This window comes from Protobothrops mucrosquamatus, unplaced genomic scaffold (assembly GCF_001527695.2).
Source record: "Protobothrops mucrosquamatus isolate PMUCROS unplaced genomic scaffold, P.Mucros_1.0 scaffold500, whole genome shotgun sequence".
NCBI classification, from domain to species: domain Eukaryota; kingdom Metazoa; phylum Chordata; class Lepidosauria; order Squamata; family Viperidae; genus Protobothrops; species Protobothrops mucrosquamatus.
This window is the reverse complement of record NW_015386816.1, coordinates 176,372-199,000: the sequence shown is the minus strand read 5'-3', so window position 1 is coordinate 199,000 and position 22,629 is coordinate 176,372. Positions and strand designations below refer to the sequence as shown.

General features: G+C 35.5%; 1 protein-coding gene across 3 annotated transcripts in view; it reads right to left on the bottom strand.

The window, feature by feature from the left end:
- SGCZ (sarcoglycan zeta) overlaps positions 1-22,629 on the bottom strand; it is a 203,500-nt gene that overhangs the window by 107,608 nt on the left and 73,263 nt on the right. For 2 of the 3 annotated variants that reach the window (XM_015816799.1, XM_029284297.1), the window contains exon 2: positions 12,828-12,929. The exons of the other annotated variant lie outside the window; for it this stretch is intronic. In XM_015816799.1, the coding sequence (XP_015672285.1) occupies positions 12,828-12,929 (102 nt within the window). The remainder of the gene's footprint in view (positions 1-12,827; positions 12,930-22,629) is intronic. 3 annotated transcript variants of the gene reach the window in all.

The following is a 22,629-nucleotide window of genomic DNA, read 5'->3' as shown; positions in this document are numbered from 1 at the left end:
GGAAGGGAAGAGAAGGGAAGGGGAAAGGAACCCATGCAATGTTTTAAGTCACTGGGAATCAAATATCTACAGCAACCTCCCTTTCTAGACTTTTAGTCCCATCAGAGGAATAAAGGTCCCCCCATCCACAGGTGAACTGTATGAATAATGAATATTGAAAGAGGCTTTTCAATGACTTGATTATCTTCTATTTTCTGCTTTATTCTGAGGAGCTCTGAAAGCCTATTAATCAGACATTAACTAGAACATTTGAAGAAAAGAATCTTTGCAATTTCAGTATGATATTTACCATAAATGAGGATGGTAAGACAAATTCCTTTTAGCAAAGTTCTATTACAGTACAAAATAAATCACCATAAAAATATAACAATATAGTACCCAACTTACTACTAAAGCACACTACCCAAAGGGCTTACATTACAGTTACGCATTAGCTATTATTATATATTATCCATCCCTTTATAACTTTCAGATCAGACAATATTTCTTTTAATATTTTGATTGTTCCGTTCTCTTTTACTACTTCCTTTGTCCATATGTAATTGTGAAAAAACATTAAGTTTGTTCACCACATACACTTCTAAACTCATCTCCCTTTTCGATTCTTACATCTGCACCTATATGTTCATTAAATTATATATATATATTTTAATACAGGTGACCCTCGACTTATGACCAGAATTGAGCCCAAAAATTATGTTGCTAAGTGAGACAGTTGTTAAGTGAATTTTGCCTCCTTTTATGACCTTTCTTGCCACAATTGTTAAGTAAATCACTGCAATCGTAACATGGTTGTTAAGTGGATCTGGCTTCCCTATTGACTTTGCTTGTCAGAAGGTTGCAACCGTCATAAATATGAGTCAGTTGCCAAATGTCTGAACTTGGATTATGTGACCATGGGAATGCTGCAATGGTCGTAAGTGTGAAAAAATGCTCATAAGTTACATTTTTCAGTGCCATTGTAATTTCAAAGGGTCACTAAATGAACTGTTGTAAGTTGAGGACTACCTGTATTAGCTATATGTCACCAGAATATTTGTTTCAGGCATCCTTTTATTCCTGCTAGTACTCATATTCTTTTTTATCCAAAGATACAGACAGTCCTTGGGTTAAGAATATCTCACTTAAGGACAACTGCTAGATATGAATGAGTTGCCTATTATTAAAAATAGTGGATGTCGTCCTTCCTCGAACTGATGAAGTGCTGAAGCCACACAATGCTTTCAGGAACCGTTGAAAACCACTGAAAACAGATATTTCTGTGAACAAATAATTATGTTTGGTACAGTTAAAACAAATTGGTTGTGCCACTGCCCATAAGCATGCACTCTTGCAAATCTTTGGCAAGCAGAATTCACAATATGGTTTTCTTCCAAATAAGAAACATTTTAACCTGTTCTTAGAATAGCTCTTGTTCCCTGACTTTTACTCAGTGGGATTAGTGAAGTGAGCTTGTTTCCAAAGTGGGAATAAATAAATCCAGATCCATGTTTTATGCAAAGATACACATTAAAAACAAGCTATTCACTTTATGTTGCATAAAGTAGCAAAAATATGTAGAAAACTGCAGGTATGTTCATCCTCCTCCTCCTCCCAGCAAAATCTGACAAATTACATGAATGTTGGAAGTGCGTAATATAATTTTTGTTTTTGTTTTACATCCAAATGCAAATTTAGAGATATCTTTAAAAAAACCATGTATGTATGTATGTATGTATGTATGTATGTATGTATGTATGTATGTATGTATGTACGTCAGTCACCCTCTGTAGTGTAACTGAGAAACTGCTGATGGAAAGGAATTAAAGAAACTGTCCCTCCAAAGCTTCAGCCTTGAACCTAATCTCTATTCCCCCACACCAGATACTATATTAAAAAAAATGTAAGAAAACCTATCAAGCATCTGCTGATGTCACATTTGGCTTGGCTTTAATAGGTCTTTCTCAGCATGGAAGTCTAAGCAGATACAGAGGTGCCCAAACTCTTCAACTCATCAATTCCTCCATGATATTTCATATTGTTCAATGGTCCCCAAATATTTATTGTATGAAAATAATTTAATAAATACTGCTTTAACTAATAGCACTATGAATAATAATAACAATAATAATGGATAGACCTATTAACCACTAATAGCTTAACGTTGACCACTTTGGAGATCTCTGGATTCGGAGATAGATTACCAGCAAATAACTGTCCCTGAGCATTAAATTTTGGAAAAAATCACAATGCATGAACATACTGAAACAAGAACAAATACAAGAGACTTATAGAAGGTAAATTCTGCCTTTCAAACAGGAAACACACATATTCTGTGATTTGTCAGTAGTTCACAATTTTTCCTGACTTTAGGCCACTTACTCTCTCTCAGCCCAACTCAGCTCACAAGGCAGTTCTTGTGGAGAAAATAGGAGGAGGAAAGACTATTAGGTATATTCACTGCATTGGGTAATTTATAAAAAAAATAGTTGGGGAGATTTGAAAGAAGAGAATGGACAGCCATTTGTATGGTATGGCATAGGGTCTCTTGCTTAAGCAACAAGACCTCCAAGGTCCCTCCCAACTCTGTTATTTCGTATTCTGTACCTAATAAATAGCCGCCCAGAATCACCAATAGGGAAGATGGGCAGCATAATAAATAAACAAACGAACAAAAGCACAATACATGCATCTCAGCACAAAATCTGGGTCCCCATATTTTTCCTCTATTTACAGTTGCTCATCTACTGGGCTGATATCACCTTTATTGAATCAAGAATATTATCAGAACGGCCAGCTGTTATGAAATATAAACAGCTTGATTTCAGCTCTGGTCCTCAAAGTAGCCTCTACAGAAAATTTTATACTTCCAGTGATCAAATCAAATCAACCTTTATTGTCAAAGTACAACATGTGTACAATGAGATTGTCTAAGCCTCCCTTTTCCTGATTGGTTACTATCCTAACTAGACTGTTCTCAAAATGGATAAAAATTTTGTTGTGTCTTCCCATTGAAAATAAAGTATGATATACCCAATCTTTATAAAGGGCAAGAGGTAGGAGCCATATTTTGGAATCCTTGGTAATTTCTGAGCTGTTGATGATGTTTCATTACCCAACTAAGTAATATCATCAGTGTGGGATTTCCTTTGTGTTTATATGCAATAGCTTGCTCTACCACTGTTGCTGGAGTCTGGTTTTCTCCTTAATTAGGGTATTGTTTTCTGCTTGATTGTTTGTCTTGTGTTAATTCCTACTTAATCTGAGTGTTGAATTGTAAAGAGGATGTGTTCTGGTCTTTTGCTTTCCTTCTTAGTTCTTTTATTGTCTCTTTTGAATGGTTAGTGTCATTTTTGTCTGTGTCTATTGATGACTGATTTCTTTGAATGCCAGGTTTCCTGGAATTTCCTAGCATGTTTGACTTTAGCTTGATCACAATTTCCCAATTGAAACTATGGTTGAGATGTGTTGTGAGATCAAGCACCAAGGACTCCATAGTTTAATCTTGAGTTACATATATTCTTTTAGATTAGAAACCATATTCTCATTCTATGCTGCCACTCCATAACCTGCATCTTTCTTCCAAACACCCATTCATAAATTTAACATATTAACTTTTTGAATGCAGATACACTGGCATGAAGTTTTTATCCACTATTTAATAGTTTTGAAAAAAAAAAGTTTAACCTTCCTGGCAAATGCCGAACAGCTTCATAAGCTCATAGTTTGTCTAAATACTTGAATAATAAAAGACTGGGGTTTTTTTGGTCTTAGGAAAGAGAACCTAATTAACAATCTAGGATATCTGCAGTAGGAGTTATTTTTTAAAAAATGGTGACACAAGTACTAGAAATTCTTCTTTCCCATTTCTGAGCTTGATAGGTAATTGGATTATCCAGCAATCTTTACAACTAAATGGTATCCAGGAGTTTTAAGAAGAGATTTAAATTATTTGGCACCAATAGCACCCTCAGAAACAATCAAGATAATAGATGCCACCAATTTCGCTGTTATTGATTGTTTGGTTCCTATCTTTTGTTCAGACTATACAACTAAAGCAGAATAATATAGCTTTTTTTTCACAGTTTAGCAGTATAGATAGTTACAAATTTTTGTCCTGTAACTTTTACTATGGTCTAAGGCCTTCCACATCTTGGATCTTTTCTGAGAAATAATATTAATGATTGTAAAAAATATTTTGTTTAGTCTGCATTTTTTAAAACTTATCAATTTGTAGTTTCTGGGCTACTATGTGGTATTATTTCTTATGTACTCTTTTTCAGTTTTCTTAGTTTTCAAAACTAATCATACAAGCTCAGAGTATATACTTGAAAATGTTTATGAACAGCATATTTCAGGAAAAATGTATATATGTTTGTGTTGCATCAAAACATACATGTGTTATCTTGGCTGGCATAAAACACAAACAATGACATAAAGTGCTTAATTAAAATTAATGTATTGCTTTTTTCTGTTTTTGAATTTCTGATTAATGTTTTCTTCTAGAATACATTTCTATACTTTTCTTTAGCCCTATAATATAATCAACTTCATTATTGGCCATGAGGTAAATACTTTCTATAGGGAATGTATCATTAGCAATAGTATTCAATTTGATTCCGAGAAAGCTAAGAAGCCATTTCAAAGAATTACTACATATGCAGATTCAGCAAAGCAAGACACAGAAATTGTTCACATCAGATTTAATATTTATTTTATAAAGTTAAAGGAAATGGGAGAAGGAAAAATCCAAGTCTAAACTGAAAATGATGTGGTTAGAATGATATAGTTTTGGAAATGGATGACTGCAGTGAAAAACAAGGATAGTATCATGAATTACCCAGCCCTAGGGAACTCAGCCAACATAATTTTGTGGCAGATACTATAAAGCCCTCCATAAAAATATGAATGAGTGGTCTCTCGACTGCATCTGTGATTAAGACAAAATTAAACAGAGTACACTGACAAGCGTCTAGCTCTAAACAGTCATACCTGATCCAGCTGAGTATTCTACCAATATGTAGCACTTTGTTTTACAGGATTAATAAAATCCAGAGAGCTAAATGGGGGGAAATCTGTCTGCACTAGATGAAAATGCTATTTAATGACAGGATTATTAAAAATTCCAAGATCTCATTAGGCCTATGATAAAATATGTTCAGAAGGAATCATACTCAGAGAGGACAATTTAGGGTGAACAACGTATACTCTTCCTAGGTTTGCAAAGCTTCAAATAGCATGGGAAAATATAAAAGATACCAAGAACAATATGTAAGGTTATGTTTTCTTTACCCCTTTTGAGGCATAACTAGGAAACTCACCAATTATCTCCAAAATAAAAGCATACCACAATCAAACTCAGAACACAAATTCTGCTCAATAATCCAGCTAACTAAGCCATGGTCATAAATCAACATTTTTAGAATTTGTGATTGCTTTAAATCACAACAGAATTTCAGCGTATAGGAACAAATAAAGCAGTATCTGATCTGCACTACTTAATTGCTTCTGCTTGGACTTTCCTATTACTAGAAGCACTAGTTTATAATAAAACAGGTGTTCAAATAAAGTATCCTTTTTCCCAAATATGAACATTTTGCAAACAAAAAATGTTTTCTATTAATGAATGAATATCTATTATAGCCAAAGGCCAGATATAAAAGGATTAATAATAAATCTATTATAGCTTTAGCTATAATAGATTCATTCATTCATTCATTCATTCTATAAATAGTAAGTATCACTGTTAAACTTGACAGATTTTGAAAAAAACTAAGGTTTGCATGTAGTTACTCCCTGGTTGGGAGACTACCATAAAAACCCATTTCAGATTAGATTGCATATTTGGAAAAACAACCCAGTCACAAAGGGCAACTATTTCTATATGATTGCCAAGAAAACTTGGACATGTCACCAGGAGATAGTTATTGGCTGATAATCTATCTCCTAATCCAGAGATACCCAAAGTGGTCAACATTAACCTATTAGTGGTTAATAGATCTATCCATTATTATTGTTATTATTATTCATAGTGCTATTAGTTAAAGCAGTATTTATTAAATTATGTTCTTTAAGCACATTTGGGTTAGAAAATTGTGTTACAAGATTTCAAGAAGTACTAAGTAAGATTCCTGTCCAAATCCACTCTGACCTTTGAGAAAGAGTGAATGAGCATGAGAATAATATATGCACAAGATCAGATTTCTGATGTTGGAAGAATTCCATAAAATTATCTTCATAATTAGCACACAATGCAAGTACTGTTATTATATTATTTCATAACAAATAATGTTATGCTGATGATAACTAAGTTGGAAAATCTGCATTTTCCCATGATACATAATTTAAATATATAATATATATAATTTTAATATATTTCTCCCAAATCGATAACATGTCTTTTGGGAGGGCTATTAATTTAGAACATCATTCTATTTATAATCAGTTGACAAAATGAATTACACACATACAGTGTATATTGCCACACCAACAATTTTGTGAGTTTTGAATGTGGACTTACTAAATAATGATTTTCTTTTTTTTAAAATACAGTATAATATTATGCCAGCTATCATATTTGGCTAGCTTTCTAGTTGAAACGCATTCAACAGAAGCTTTGAAAACTTTATATGCTTATGGTCTAATTACAACTAACATATTCTGTCCAGTGTTGAAATATATATGTCATAACATCTAATTTGTGACAAATGTTGAATTTCATCTGTCATACAGTTTGTGAATACCAAAGATAGGCAGAAACACATGAACAGACCTGCAATTACATACACTGTAACTAAATAATCATATCTATTTATCAATCTAGCTATGCATTCAGATGGGTTAACAGAAATAAAGCTTTCTGAGATCTACAAGTAAATACTGAAATATTGCTTATGTTGCTGGCTAAATTTACCAGTGTTGATTCATAAATGTATCTAGGATTGACAATGTTTAAGTAGAAAATGACACCTGATTGCATTCCAAATTTTTCATGACATAAGGAACCAAAGAGATAAAACAAAATTATACAAAGACATTTGATTAAAAAAACCACCCAGGAATTGGAAATATTTGTTTGTAATGCTGATTGTGGCAGTTATTGTTGGGATATTAAAGGCAAGTATACAGTGACCACTGTTTGATTTGTTTAGCTACATGGAGTTGATTTCTGTTCTTGATAAATTATAGTTTTCAGTATTATCAGAAGAAAATAGGTAAACCTGGATAAAAGATGACTTACGAGCAAATCTGGATTTCTCTCTCTCTCTCTCTCTCTCTCTCCCTCCCTCCATGTCTCTCTCTCTCTCTCTCTCCTATGAATTAAATGCCTGTCTATATTATAATAGTTCAGGTATTATTGAGTTGTGCCATTGTCCTTGAATAGACATTTTTGACTGATTTCTTTTGCATTCCTAACAGAGTTATAGTCAGAGGGGTGAGCATAAGGTAAGAAGAAAAGGTGCAAACATGGCAGTGCTTTTCAATACCTTTTTGGGGGAAAAAGGCTTTTAAACAAAGAAGCTGTCACTTATTATCACCAATTTAGCTTTGTTTGCTATGCATTAATTTTGTTGCCCAAAAATAATGAAAAAAATATACAAATTCAGCTATGGTGGGGAAATATTTTTAGTTTAATTCTCCTTTTTCAGCTTTTTATTTTTATAGCTTTTTCATTGTCCAATGCATCACTTTCACTCCACATCTGTCCTGATGTAGAATATACTTTTTTAAAATCTTTCATTCTTGGAATTTGCCCGATCATGTACGTAAACTTATGGGCAAAAGTGATCAAACTTTATTTCACTTACAGTATTCTTCTTTCCTCTTACTAAAGCAGTAATTTTATCCCCACTTGGATATACAGTAGACTCAAGGGGATGCATTCCTCATTCAAATATATTCTCCATTTTCCAAAGAAGTCTAATTATATGGAGACTCATTTAAATACCCATAAAATCAAATAAATTCTGTTGAGGTTATGTATGTAACTATAAACATTTGATTGTGTCAAGCAGCACATCTTAGCTATGGCATTTGCATTTTCTAAACACACTCAAGCGACCTCATTACTGAAGATTTACTTAAAGATTATGCTTCATTAGTGCCCCTTAAGGAAAAAAAATGTCTGAACAATTTCTTTGCACGTAGGCAGAATTAAGAGGAAACATCAAACTATCTGTGAGCACAAAATATTGCCCATCATTATTTATTAAAGACCTAATAAAGACCAGCATACAGTAGCACATTTTGCATGCCCCGTTATCTTTGAAGACACTTAACAATGATCATTTTAGCATCTGCCACTGGATTTTAAATAAGATTATAACCAAATAATTACACACAAATATATAATCTATACAACTGAGGTAAAGGCATATACATATGCAGAGGAACCAAACAATCTAAAAGTCTTCCATGCTTGCACAATTGTTTACCAATAAACATATTGCTGAGGAAGCAATGTAGAAAACTGTCCCATGTTTTTCTTGCTATATCTCTTGACATTTTATACAGAAATTATATCCAACAGAGAAATTTCAATAAACAAACTTTTCAGTGCATTAAGAAGGATGGACATTCTTGTCAAGAAACTAACTTTACCTGAATAATATCCAGTAAAAATTGTAGTCAATTAATTCCAGGGAGCTAGACAATCAGTGCTTATTGTAGATTATTTTGGCAGAGACAAATTTTAAAATAGCACTTGACAACTTCAGTACAACTATGCATATTAAAATTCTCTACACTTCATTGATTCTAAACATTTTCGCATCACTCCTTGATTAATGGTTAGCAATGATATGCTACAAAGAACTCAAGAAGTGACAGGTTATAGAGAAAGAATTCACACATCAAGTTTTCTAAAAATGTACCTTTGAGTACTTCATCCTTGTCTTGTTTATTTCAGTTATTAGGTGGCATAGCCTAATTTAAATGATTAAACAATTTGATATTGAGTTTCCTTTTTTTCTGATTAAATTTTTAAATCTCTTTCTGGTTTTGTTTAAAACAACTTTATATAAAGCCAGATATTGGCAATTTCAGTCTAAGAACTGCCCTTGGCTAAATGTAAGCTTCTTGGCACAGATGTTTTAGTAAGAGCTATCTCTTCCTTCACTTGGCCAGTTGCCTGTGGTAGAAATAGAAAATGTATGTATGTGTGAGTGAGTGAGTGAGTGAGAGAAAGAGGCTGACAGAAAGAGAGGAAAAGGTGTCAATGCTGCTAACATCAGATGTTCTTGCTTTGACAACAGATGGAAATGGAGCCATTTTCCTCTATTGCTTTTAGAGTTAGTTGATGATAGGGGGTGGGGAATGTGGATGAGAGTCCAGCTAGTCATAACAATAATAACTCAGCCGTGGGAACCCAAGGTCATTGGGCCCAGAGTTGATAGAGTTTTGGCAGGCTGGAGAGCTGGGGAGAAAGCCAGCACTTCAAATTAATTGGGGAATGTGATTTATGACTGTTTATTGGAGGAGGGAATTGTGCTTTGTTACTTTGTATCCAGGGGAGGGGAATTTAGTTTTTGGTTTCAGCTATGTAGTGCCGATACTTTGTTTTTCAAATAAAAGTTTCTTTAAGGTAAACAATGCCTCGAAGTTCTTTTAAGAGGTTCATCTGTCGGAACCATGACAAAAGGCTGCTCTAGAAAGTGAATATACAGTACTTTGCTTCTGGTCACATTGTTTTTTGCTTCAAAACCATCTAAAACAAGGGTGCCCACATTTTTTCAGTTCACAGATCATGAAATTTCAGATTGTTCATCATTTCCCAACATTCATTCTATGAAAATAATTTAATAAATATTTTTATTTATTAAATTATTAAATTACATAAAATATTTCTTGAGCAAGAAATACAAAGAATGACAATCACTGCAATGGAGTTTGGACTGGAGAAAGGTGCCATCCTAACCATCAACAGGGGACAAATAGAGAAAACTGAAGACATTCCAAAATGCCCTATGGAAATAAAATCAAGAGTCTGGATGAAGACCACTACAAATACCTGGCATTCTTCAAGCTGACAACATCAAGCACACTAAAGTCAAGAAGAAGGTTAGAAATAAGAGTGAAAAAGATCATAAAATCCAAATTCAGTGAAGGAAATACTATCAAGGCAACTTGGGAAATCTCAGTCATTAAATACACAACTGGAATAGTGGACTATTAAGAAGAACTAAAGGTTCTGATAGGAACTAAAGAAGAACTAATAGGTCTGATAGAAAAACCAGAAAAAAAGAATGAAATGGTCTGATACGAAAACCAGAAAAATAATGACAATGAATCATGCCCTTGAGCCATGCACCAATGTTGACTCTATATAAAAAGGAAAAATAGGTGGCTGTAGAATATTGCAAGTACACCAGACAACTGAAGAAGAAAAAAGAGCATTGGATGAATATTGAAGAATAGTGAAGAAGACACACTGAAGTTGTTATACCACAAATGCTTATTGAGACCTGGAGAGACCAAACTGGCCTATAAGAAAGGTCAAATGAAGAAAAGAAAAGAGACATGGCAAAGTAAAGCATCACATGACCTGTACATTAAAAAAAAGCAGGCAAAGCAGATAACTACAAAAACTGGCAATGGCTAAGAACGGCAAAATTGAAGAATGATACAGAGGAACTAAATCTGGGTGCATAAGACCAAGTCTTAAGAACAAAACCATCCAGAACTGAGAAGAAAGCAACACACAACAAATCCTGCTACTGCAAAGAAGCTGAAGAAACAGTGAGCCATCTAGTTAGCTGCTGCAAGAAGATTGAGCAAACTGACTACAATGGCATGGCAAAGTAACCACAATGGTGCAATGGAAGTTCTGCAAGAAACTCATTTGCCTGCAAGCAAGAACTGGTGGGATCACAAAATAGCCAAAGTCATACAAAATGAAGAAGCTAAAGTGCTCTGGAAAGTACCAATAGTAATAGGCACCTTGGGTACAATCCCCAAGCATCTGGAGCGTCACATGAATACCATCAGCACTGACAAAATCATCACCAGTCAATTGCAAAAGGCAGATTACTTGGAACAGCTAACATCTTGTGATATATCTTTAACATCACCAAACAACATCTACCTATCTCAGATTCTTAGGAAGGACTCAAGAGATTAATAAAAATGAAAAATCCAGTCTAAACATCTAGCTGACTGTGTGACCAACAATAACAATGTGTGCATGCTTGCTGCCTCCCCCCTCCCAAATGGTCAGTGAGAGAAACCTAGTCTGGGATGGGATAGATTGTATGTGAATGGGGTTGGAGATGAGGGAGAGCTCCTGACACTGAGAACTAATGCTGAAATGCCACAGGCCAGTATATACATGGCCATGAATGTGGGAGAGCTTGAAAGTGATGGGAGCAGGCTATAAAATTCCAGTAGTGATGGGTAGAGGAAAATACAGTGAGAGTCAACAAGTGGATCACACACAGGGAACGAGCCACAGATATCTTGTTTCTATGGCATGTTCTAGTTTCTCAGATTCAACCCCAGGCCCTGGTTAGCACAACTATTTGTTAACTTTCTTTTTTAACCATGCAGTAAAACATACAAAGAATTTTCTAAATGCTTTCTAACTGTAAAGCATGTACATGTCCAGATTGTGGCAAGATATAATTGCAACAAACCAACAAGTAACTGTGCATAATCTGTAGAAAGTGTGAGCAATAGAAAAAGTTGTGAATTGAAATCCAAGTCATCTAGCAGATATTAAGGCACAGAGCCCGTAACTACAAGGATATACATCCTGGGAAGGAAATGAATTGCAATCCATAGAGATGGTTTAGTCTTGATCAGTTGTCCATATTATATACTCATCTTTTTAAAATAATGATTGATAAAATGATTTGCCTGCTAAACTCTTGTATATTCAGATTGTTCCAATTTTTACCACTGAAATTAGCACTCATTTTTTTCATAAAGGAAGAATACTAATAAATTTGTCTGCTATTCTTGTATGAAGAATGATCCTTGCTAGGGTGCTAGTATCACCATTACTATTATTAACATTTATATCTGCTTTTGCTTATATAAGCACTCCCATTATCCTATAACAATAAAATTAAATATAAAACAAGCTTCACCACAAGACTATCCTATGTTCCAAATATATCAACTTTCTGTGACTGCAAAATGTTGCTTTGGAATCAGTCTCTTATTGAATTATATATACATCTCATCTACTGCTGAGTTACAATCTTAAAAAAAGAGAAAACATTTTTTTGGGAATACTGATTTACAGAAGTCAATTATGTATTTCTGTATTTCAGCATCTGTGTTATAAGAACTGTAAAATCAAATAAATGAATACCTTTAGAAGCCTACAAGCAAACAGACCTCACTCTCTGTGCTTTTCAGAACTGATATTCAATGATATTTGTAAACTAGATTTATATGAAATTCTGAACTAGGAAAAAAGATTGTATTTCACCATTGGAAAGAAGAAAGAAGCCACATTTTGAAATGAAAGTTTCCAAACTGGATTGAATCTACATTGTTCATTTTTTCATCTTTATCACTCTAAAAAACATGTTTGAAACATGGGAATGAATGCATCAACACTCATGTGAGAAATGTTGTAAAGCAACTTTCCCAGAACCATGATTTCCATTGTGTGCTGACTATAAGTCTAATTCTGTCTAAACATGATTGACCTGAGGATGATGGTATAGTCTAAAGAATTGGCAGTCACATGAAAATTAAATTTTGTGGTAGATTAGTTTATAAACCCCTGTTCAAAAACATCTTGTTGTAAATACTAGCCTGTGTATCAGTTTATTCTTTTGAACTAAAATCTTTCATTTTTTTTTAATGGTGATTTTAGCAAAACAGATGTTGGAACCTACCTTTCGGGAATGGATTTCTTTCACGTACAATGGAAGTAGAAATTCAGATATCCCTTCAAGTCGAATTCCTTTTTTGGTGACTCTGAGATTTCCCATTCCATCCTGGAAATGATAATACACAAATGTGTCTATTCATGACTTATTTGGGAAGCTAATCACTATAAACAATGCATTATTTTCTCCCATTAAAGTTTAAGTCTAGAAGGCTAATTTTAAAAATAGTGTAGTAGAAATAGGAGAAATAAAAGCTGCTGTTTGATAACACAAGATGCAAATTGCACAGTATTTATTGTTTGGTCCATTGGCTATAGAGCATAATTAAAAATCATTCAGCAGATCATGTTTGGGGGTATAATTTAAAGAACTCATGTTGCTATGCCTTATTTCTACCCAGAAGTAACTTGTATGGATCTGTATGTATTAGCCACCTTTAACTTGAAAGACAACACTGAAAAATATAAAAAAGGAAGGGGACGAAGGGACATATGTAGAACTCCCCAGGTCTTAATGGGGATGGATTCCCCATTGAGGCTGTGTCATCTTTCACTCTAGTAGTGATTTGGAGGAAGGTAAATAATCAGGGCCTGAGCCCCTGCCTTCTAGTTCACTATGAAGTATATATTTCTCTGTACTCGGGGGACACCATCCACATATGAATGGAACACTTGTACCACTTCCTATCAGAAGAACACAATTTTTTCCCTCTATCCCTTCTTTCCTTCACAAATAGGATGGAATAAAAATGATTGGAGAAAGAAAATGGTCAGAGTTAGAACCTGGGAAGCCATCATGGCTGGGCAAGCTCCTCCTTGCCTTGCTTTGCAAATATCTAATTGAAAAAAGGAGGAAGAGGAAGTTGCCACTAGTTGCACTGTTGTTGCTAAAGTGGCAGATTTCTTGGGAGCAGCAACAGAGAAAGAGATAGCATAACATAGGGACAATAGCTCCTACATCTTTTGCTTCCTCCTCCCTTGCATGCTCCTCTTCTACTGTAACTCCTATTGGAATCCACAACTTTGTGGGGCAACGAGCTGGACAAGGGAGAAACCAAAAGTGGTGTCTAAAGGAGACATCTTCACATTCTGTTTCCAAGGAAATATAGCAAGACTATGTTGGCAAGCGCATATGGCATCTGTTTTTTAATTAAAATGATGAAAAACAATACTATAAATTTTATGCAGAATTGGACAGGACTAGAGGAATTAAATTCAAAAACTGAGAAGAGGTGAAATCCATATTATTTTCCTTCTGCCACTGAAGTTGTTGAGAATTCCCTCTTTTACATTTATACATACTACATGATTGTTGTACAAACTATAAGTCAGTTTCATGAATAGCACAATAAACTTTAATATCAGACTCAATGTCCTCCTGTTTCAAAACAGTAGAAGCATGGGCCCTTCTTACTCCTTTCCATCAGAAACATCAATCAACTTTATCAAACAACATCAATCAATCAACTTTATTCTGGCCTCTGTCCAAATAACAACAGTTTGTTAATGTGATTTGTATTATAATAACAAAACAAACATTATATAGAAAAAATTACTTTTGATCAGCTATTGTTTGTATTCCTTGAGACTGTCAGGATCCATGATTATATGTAGCCAAATCATATGTATCATTCTGTATAAAACTTCACCATAAATGCTCTTGTTAATCAGGATAGATATAATAAAAATGATTGTGTTATTCATTTGTGTTTGTGTATCTTGTTGAGCATATTTTCATCCAGCAAATATCTGTAACACCCCCCCCCCCGCCAATTCTTTATTAAGCTGATGGTTATGCACAAGCCCACACTGAAGGGAAGTCGGTAGGATACAGCTAGTCTTCAACTCATGACCTATGACTTAGTGATAATTCTAAATTATGTTGGACACCCCCTAATAAGGTACTTATGATCCAATTTTGAAATCTCAATGGCCATCCCTCCCCCATGGTTACATTTTAGGTGCTTGGCAACCAGACTGCATTTATGGTTATTTACAGCATTTATGGTTATTTGATATGCCCCATAGCAAACTCTGGGTATGCTTAACACTTAACAACCATGGTGATTCACTTAAGGGTTACTATAAAAATAAAGTTGGGTCAGTCACTTTATGACTATCATAACTTATGATCATAACATGCAGGCTACATTAAAGTCATAGGTCAAGGACTAACTGTAGACTTCTTAAATTAATTCATATTATTGTCTTCTTTAGAATTTTTTAAATTTCCCAGTGTTGCCTAAAATGCACAAATTATTTTATGGTCTCCTAGCTAATCACACACACACACACACACACACACACACACACAGCCAAACTCTGCTTAATTTTGAACTCTATATAGATTAGGCCAGGTGACAACAGATGAGAGAACTTAGTTATTCTTACCTGATCAACAAAAAGCTACAGTGGATCAATAGAATTTCTTTTTGTGTTAAGTCACAAAGAAAATTCAAAGAAATACAAATATAAATTTTATAAATTGTATTGATCAAAAAACAATGACTTCTATTATTGGTCTACTGATTAAGTCAATCAAGAGACATTGAAAACCTGAACAGCTTCCTCCAACAACTAAATATAATAACCCAAGCATGGGAGCATAAAAAGGGCAAGCAAAATTGTTCCTGGTAGCTGGGATCACTCCAAAGATGATCAGGAAAAGTACTGTACAACCAGTAAAGAAAATATCCCTTATTGCAGTCAGACAGCACAAGCCAAGACAATGTCTCCTGAAACAAAGATAAGATGACACTTTCTTCCACCCCACATATAAAAGCCAACTGAATCTTATTTCAGTATTGGCTGCAAGACAGCATCTTCTGCAACATCAGAGTGCAGCAAAATAGCTTTGGGACTTGTAATTAGCTATATCATTTCAGTTTCAAGTCTGGTTTAGAAAGTCTGTTATTTATCTAGGCATTTTAGATAGTCTTTATTGAGACTTAGATTATTTAATACATCATCCATTTCATACATTAAGATCTATGAGAAAACTATTTTCTCTCTCATAAAAAATATTAAAATATGGCCCAGGGAAAGCAACAGAATGAAAAAATGATGAGGTTTGTGAGGATTCAATCACATTACTTCTACTAATACCAAAGAATCTTTAAACCTTTTGGATTGAAAAAAAATGTGAACATTGAGAAACATTTCTAAGGACTTGCTAAAAGGATTTAATACACAGAGATGCACATGCAAAATAAAGGGCAGAAAAAGCAAATAAGATTCTGGCATAAGATAGATTGGAAGAGAACCAGTTTAATTCTGGGACTATCTCTTTCAGCAACAAGGAAATAGAAACTCCTAAGAATATTCCCTTTCCTTTATTCAGTAGCATTTTATGGTTACCATTACCCAGAGCAGAGAGACAAGCTAAATAAAAACACAAGAGCAAATTCTTATCTCCTGTGGATAATTAAATGGTCTTGAGAAGATGAGAACAAGTAAGACATGAAAAGAATAGCATTCTGATGTTTATGCAACTTATATTCAGGCATATTTTACAAAAACCATATAGGTAAAGGTAAAGCGTACAACTCTTGCTTGTCAGTTAAAACATTTTCACTTTTCCAATATAAAATGGCACTTGTGGTTAGGAGGGCCTCATAATAGCTTCATCTTGTGCACTAGTTGTGCCCTTTCCTGGCTCAACAAGGAATTCATACCCTTGCCTCTCCAGATTGGGCTACTGCAATATGCTGTACATGACGCTGCCCTTGAAGAGAGCCTGGAAGCTTCAGGTAATACAGAATGCAGAGGCCCAGGCAGTTATGTCTATGCCTAGAACAGCACACATTGCACCTCTGCTCTGTGAGCTGCCTTGGTTGCCAGTTTGCTTCTGGGTCCAATTGAAGATGCTAATTTTAACCTTTAAGACCTTTCATGGCATGGGACCAGGCTATCTGAGCAACTGCTTTTCTCCACTTATATCAGGTTACTCCATCTTGCAGAGAAGAGGGATCTACATTTGGTGGGTTCCAGGAGATGTGCCTTCTCTGCTGCGACACCTGCCTTATCCTTCCTCCCAAAATTTGATTGGTCCTATCCCTTTTGATATTCCAAAATGCCCTCAAGATCTGGTTGTGGGACCAGACCTGGGGATCTCATAGAACCAGATATTTGATTAGATAGCTCCATTGTTGGAGGGGGGGGCATTTCTGTCCCTCTCTCTCCCTCTCCCTTCCTCTCTCTGTCTCTCTTACACACATACGCAAATACACACACACATTCCTTTCACTCAGCATTGACTCCTGGTGACTGCCATGTTGACTCTTGACAAAGTTTTTCAAAAGTGGTTTGTCATTGCCTGCTTCCTAGAGAATGTGACAACCTCAGAGTTATCCAGTTTATGCCAAAGGTGGGACTAGAATTTACAGCTCCTGGTTTCTAGCCTGATGACTTAAACCCTAGCTCTCCTGATATCTTTGCATTGTGCTGATATCTTCAGCATAATCAGTATTCATAATGAAACAGATTCTGAAACTAATTTGGAATACTATTTTAACAGCCAAATTGGATAATGTTAAGATATACTCATTTACATAGGTTTAGTATGTACAGTATTCACAATAGATACTAAATGATCAAGAACGATCTAGTAGGCTACATTCAAGGAACCTTATCTTGAGCTTTTCTAGTTGAAGATATTCTACTTGATTAAAAGTGACATCTTATATTCCAATTTTTGATGTATACATGAGCATGCAAATATGTACTATATTTTTGTTACATATATACTCCATAAATGGAGAATTTACTGATATCTATTAACATAGTTTTAGTTTATGTAGAGAAATTTATGATTTCCAGCTTTCTGGTTGGATAATAAAGTAAAACCATAAAAATATATTACCTGTAATTACCAGTAATCTATCTGACACACATTATTTTTGTTAGGAAAAATAAAGAATCTTGATAGCTATCTCAATATTAATTGCACAATGAAGCAATGACACAATTGTTATTTGATATCTGTAAATGTTACAATCGTGATGACTTTTTAAATCAATATGTAAAATTATTTGATACTACTGCTGGATAATATGAATTATTACATTCATACTGGTGTAATTGCAATGCCTTTGGAAATTTTTCTTCATGTACTTCCTATAATTGGATGAAAACTGCTCTCCTAACTTCACGATTCATTTCAAAACAAAAAAAAATTGCTTGGATTTCTTGTGGTGTCAGTCTTTAAAAAGTGATATTGTCACAGACAGATGGAGAAAAAAGATAATAATAATAATAATAATAATAATAATAATAATAATAATAATAATAATAATAATAATAATAATAATAATAATAATAATAATAAAGTTGGAAGGGACCTTGGAGGTCATCTAGTCCAACACCCTGCTCAGGCAGGAAACCCTATACCATTTCAGACAAATAGCTGTCCAGTCTCTTCTTAAAAACTTCCAGTGTTGGAGCATTCACCGCTTCTGGAGGCAGGTTGTTCCACTGGTTAATTGTTCTAACTGTCAGGAAATTTCTCCTTAGTTCTAGGTTGCTTCTCTCCTTGATTAGTTTCCATCCGTTGCTTCTTGTCCTGCCTTCAGGCGCCTTGGAAAATAGCTTGACTCCCTCTTCTTTGTGGCAGCCCCTGAGATATTGGAACACTGCTATCATGTCCCCCCTCGTCCTTCTCTTCATTAAACTAGACATACCCAATTCCAGCAGTCGTTCCTTATATGCTTTAGCCTCCAGTCCCCTAATCATCTTTGTTGCTCTTCTCTGTACTCTTTCTAGAGTCTCAACATCTTTTTTACATCGTGATGACCAAAACTGGATGCAGTATTCCAAGTGGGGCCTTACCAAGGCATTGTAAAGTGGTATTAATACTTCACGTGATCTTGATTCTATCCCTCTGTTAATGCAGCCTAGCACTGTGTTGGCCTTTTTGGCTGCTGCAGCACACTGCTGGCTCATATTTAAGTGATTTTCCACTAGGACTCCGAGGTTCCTCTCACAGTTACTACTATTGAGCAAGGTACCCCCTATACTATACCTGTATATTTGGTTTTTCTTGCCTAAATGTATAACCTTACTTTTTCACCATTGAATTTCATTTTGTTAGATAGTGCCTAGTGTTCAAGTCTGTCCAGATCCTCCTGTATCTTAAGCCTGCCTTCTGGAGTGTTGGCTATTCCTGCCAGCTTGGTGTCATCTGCAAATTTGATGAGTTCCCCATCTATTCCCTTGTCCAAATCGTTGATGAAGATGTTGAAGAGCACTGGGCCCAGAAGAGAGCCCTGGGGCACCCCACTACACACTTCCCTCCATGTAGATGTGGTTCCATTGAGGACCACATGCTGAGTACGGCCGGTCAGCCAGCTATGGATCCATCTGGTGGTGATGCTGTCTAACCCACATTTTTCTATCTTATCAAGTAGTAGGTTGTGATCTACTTTATCAAATGCCTTACTGAAGTCCAAATAAATTATATTCACAGCATTCCTCTGATCCACTAATTTTGTCACTTGGTCAAAGAATGCAATAAGATTTGTCTGGCATGATCTGTTTTTGACAAACCCATGTTGGCTTTTAGTAATGACTTGGTTTGCCTCTAGGTGTTCACTGATTCATTGTTTGATTATCTTTTCCAGAATCTTCCCAGGTATTGAGGTTAGGCTGATAGGTTTGTAATTTCCTGGGTCCATTTTTTTTTCCTTTTTTGAAGATGGGAACTACATCAGCTCTTTTCCAGTCCTCCGGTAGTTCCCCAGTGCTCCAGGATCTTTGAAAAATATAGTTCAGTGGTTCTGAGATCACATCTGGTAGTTCCTTGAGAACCTGGGATGTAATCCATCTGGTCATGGTGATTTGAACTCATCTAGGCTGGACAGGTGCTCACTTACCATTTTCTTGCCTATCTTAACTTGCGTTTCTATTCTGTTTTTTATGGCACTATTTTTGGTAGGTTGGTCTGTTTTTTCCCTTTGTGTAAAGTCAGATGCAAAAAACGAGTTAAATAGTTATGCTTTCTCCCTGTTGCTTGTCACCTTCTTGCCACTTTCACCCACTAATGGATCAATAATTTCCTTCACTTTTTTCTTGTTTTTTACATGTTGAAAGAAGGGGTTTGGTTTTTTTTTGTTGTTTTTGACTTTGGTCACAAACCTTAGTTCATTTTGAGCCTTAGCTTTCCTCACTTCATCTTTGCAGGCTCGGGCTATTTGCTAATATTCTGACTTAGTTATATGCCCCTCTTTCCACTTTCTATACTTGTCCTTTTTATCTTTTAATTTACCAGAGAGGTCTTTATGCAGCCATGCTGGTTTCTTTTGAGAGCTGTTATTTTTCCTCTTTGTTGGTATTGTGCTAGCCTGGACTTTTATTATCTCACTTTTCAAAATTTCCCAAGCTTCTTGAGTTGTTTTCCCCTTGAGGATTGTCATCAATGAAATCCTTCCCATGCCCTCTCTAAATTTATTGAAATTAGCTCTCTTAAAGTCCAAGACTCTAGTTTGACTGTGTTCTATTGCTTGTGCTTCCATAATGTTGAATTCCAATATTGCATGATCACTTCCTTCCAAGGTTCCTGTGGCTTCAACACCTTCTATCATTTCATCTCTGTTAGTGAGAATTATATCCAAAATGGCTAATCTCCTAGTTCCCTTCTCTACTTTTTGGGAGACAAGGTTGTCTGCTAGGTTTACAAGAAATCTGTTTGATCTTCCACTTGGTGCAGAGTTTGTCTCCCAGTTGATTCAGGGTAATTAAAGTCATCCATTACTATTGTGATGTGCTTCCTACATACCTTAGTTAGCTGACTAGCAAAAAGTTGATCTATTGTTTTACACCTATGTATGTTAGAAAGAACATGAAATACAAAATATCAGAAAGATTATGGCAATTCATTATATGTGAAACAAGTACATTAAAATGCCATATTCTAAAAAAAAAATCCCATACATTCATTCATACATGAACAGCATCAACTATGACATGTTATATACAGGTTCAAAACCTGAATTACATCTTGGGTATGTAATTTCTTTATCACTGATTGCATATCCAAATGATTGTTTAAAACAGATTTTGAATTAAAGATTAATTTATCAGTCTATTCCCAGTCCATGACAGATTTTCTCAAATAATCCATTACTCCTATTTGTATATCAGTTTCAGATTATTTATTAGCATATAAATGTTCTTTTTGAGAACATTTTTGGTCTCTTTCTGCAGTTTGCCGAGGAGTGTAAGCCTACAAATACATCTTATGATGCATGCATTAGTCTCAGAACTGCAAACCAAGGTGTTCCCTTTAGAAAAGCAGAGTCAGTGGAATCTTTGAGCATCTGTTATTTGAACTACACAGTAGACCTGTCGCCTACTAAAATAATGCTTCCAGTTGTAAGTTTGTAGTAATTCAAATATTGCTGATTGTTTCATAATGCACACATCAGCCTTCATTTATTGGATGCTCTACACTAGTGCAGAAAGGAAAGGAGTATAACAAAGATTATTCTGTCAGTTCAATGCAATATTGAAACATTGCAAGTTTTCCTTTAGTCCCTAACTATGCATGCCAATCTCAGATGTTTATTCTCTCTCTCTCTCTCTCTCTCTCTCTCTCTCCCTCTCTCTCTCTCTCTCTCTCTCCCTCTCTCTCTCTCTCTCTCCCTCCCTCTCTCCCTCCCTCTCAATATTGGAATGCACTATGAAAATTCCTCTGTTTAAAACATCTTGATCTGAAATGTACAGGATTGGCAGGATGATGTTAGCATGTTTGTCCTTATCAAAGATGTTCTTCTATATGACATCTCAAGCTTGTGGAATCTTATACAACTTACCTACATGAATTTTGACCCAGATATCTACGAGACCTTCTGCTCTAAGGGAAAGTGAAATCTGATATGAGCCTGCAGGGGAAACAAGCTACCAGTTCTGATGTAGGAGATCCAGTGGTAGATGGGTTGTTTTCTCTGCTGTACCCTTCCTTCTCCATCCTCTGGAAGCAAGAAGGTTTATCCATCTTGCCCTTTTAGTAGACAGTTACCACCTGGTTCTTGTGCAGAACTTTCAGGATTGTACAGTAAGAACTGCTAGAAATTAGAGTGGATTTATGTTCCTTGATATTTTAAACTGAATAAGATGTTCTTATATGATGTTTAGAGTCATGAGACTGAAATGGTATATAACAGTGGTGGTGAACCTATGGCACAGGTGCCAGAGGCGGCACTCAGAGCCCTCTCTGTGAGCACATGCGCTGTCGCCCCAGTCCTAGGCCTTTAGCTGGTTTTATAAAACCTTTTCATTTTAGGCCTCCGCCACCAAGTGCAAAAAAAAAAAAAGGTTCAATCAATCAGTCCATTTCAACTTCTCGCGGGGAAAAAAAATCTTGCAAAGTTGGAATTGATTGATTGAACTTTTTAGTCCCACGCAGTCTGCCATTACCACCGCAGCCACGCCCACCCAATGGGCCACACCCACCCAATGGGCCACACCCACCCAATGGGCCACACCCATCCAATGGGCCACACCCACCCAGCACCCAACTATGCATAAGTGGGTTTTGGGTTGCAGTTTGGGCACTCGGTCTCTAAAAGGTTCGCCACTGGTATATAACAAAGTAACAAATAAACAAATCAATCAAAGAACTAAGAATGATTAATTATTTGTATATTGGCAGCAGCCAAGAGAGTTATTACATAACTGTGGAAAGGCAAATTGACACTTGACGTGCAGCAATGGATTGTTGATGAGTGTTCTTTCTCTTTCTCTTTCTTTTTTTTTTTATTGAAAATTTTTAAAATTTTTACAATATAACTCCCCACCTCCCTCATACCCCCCCC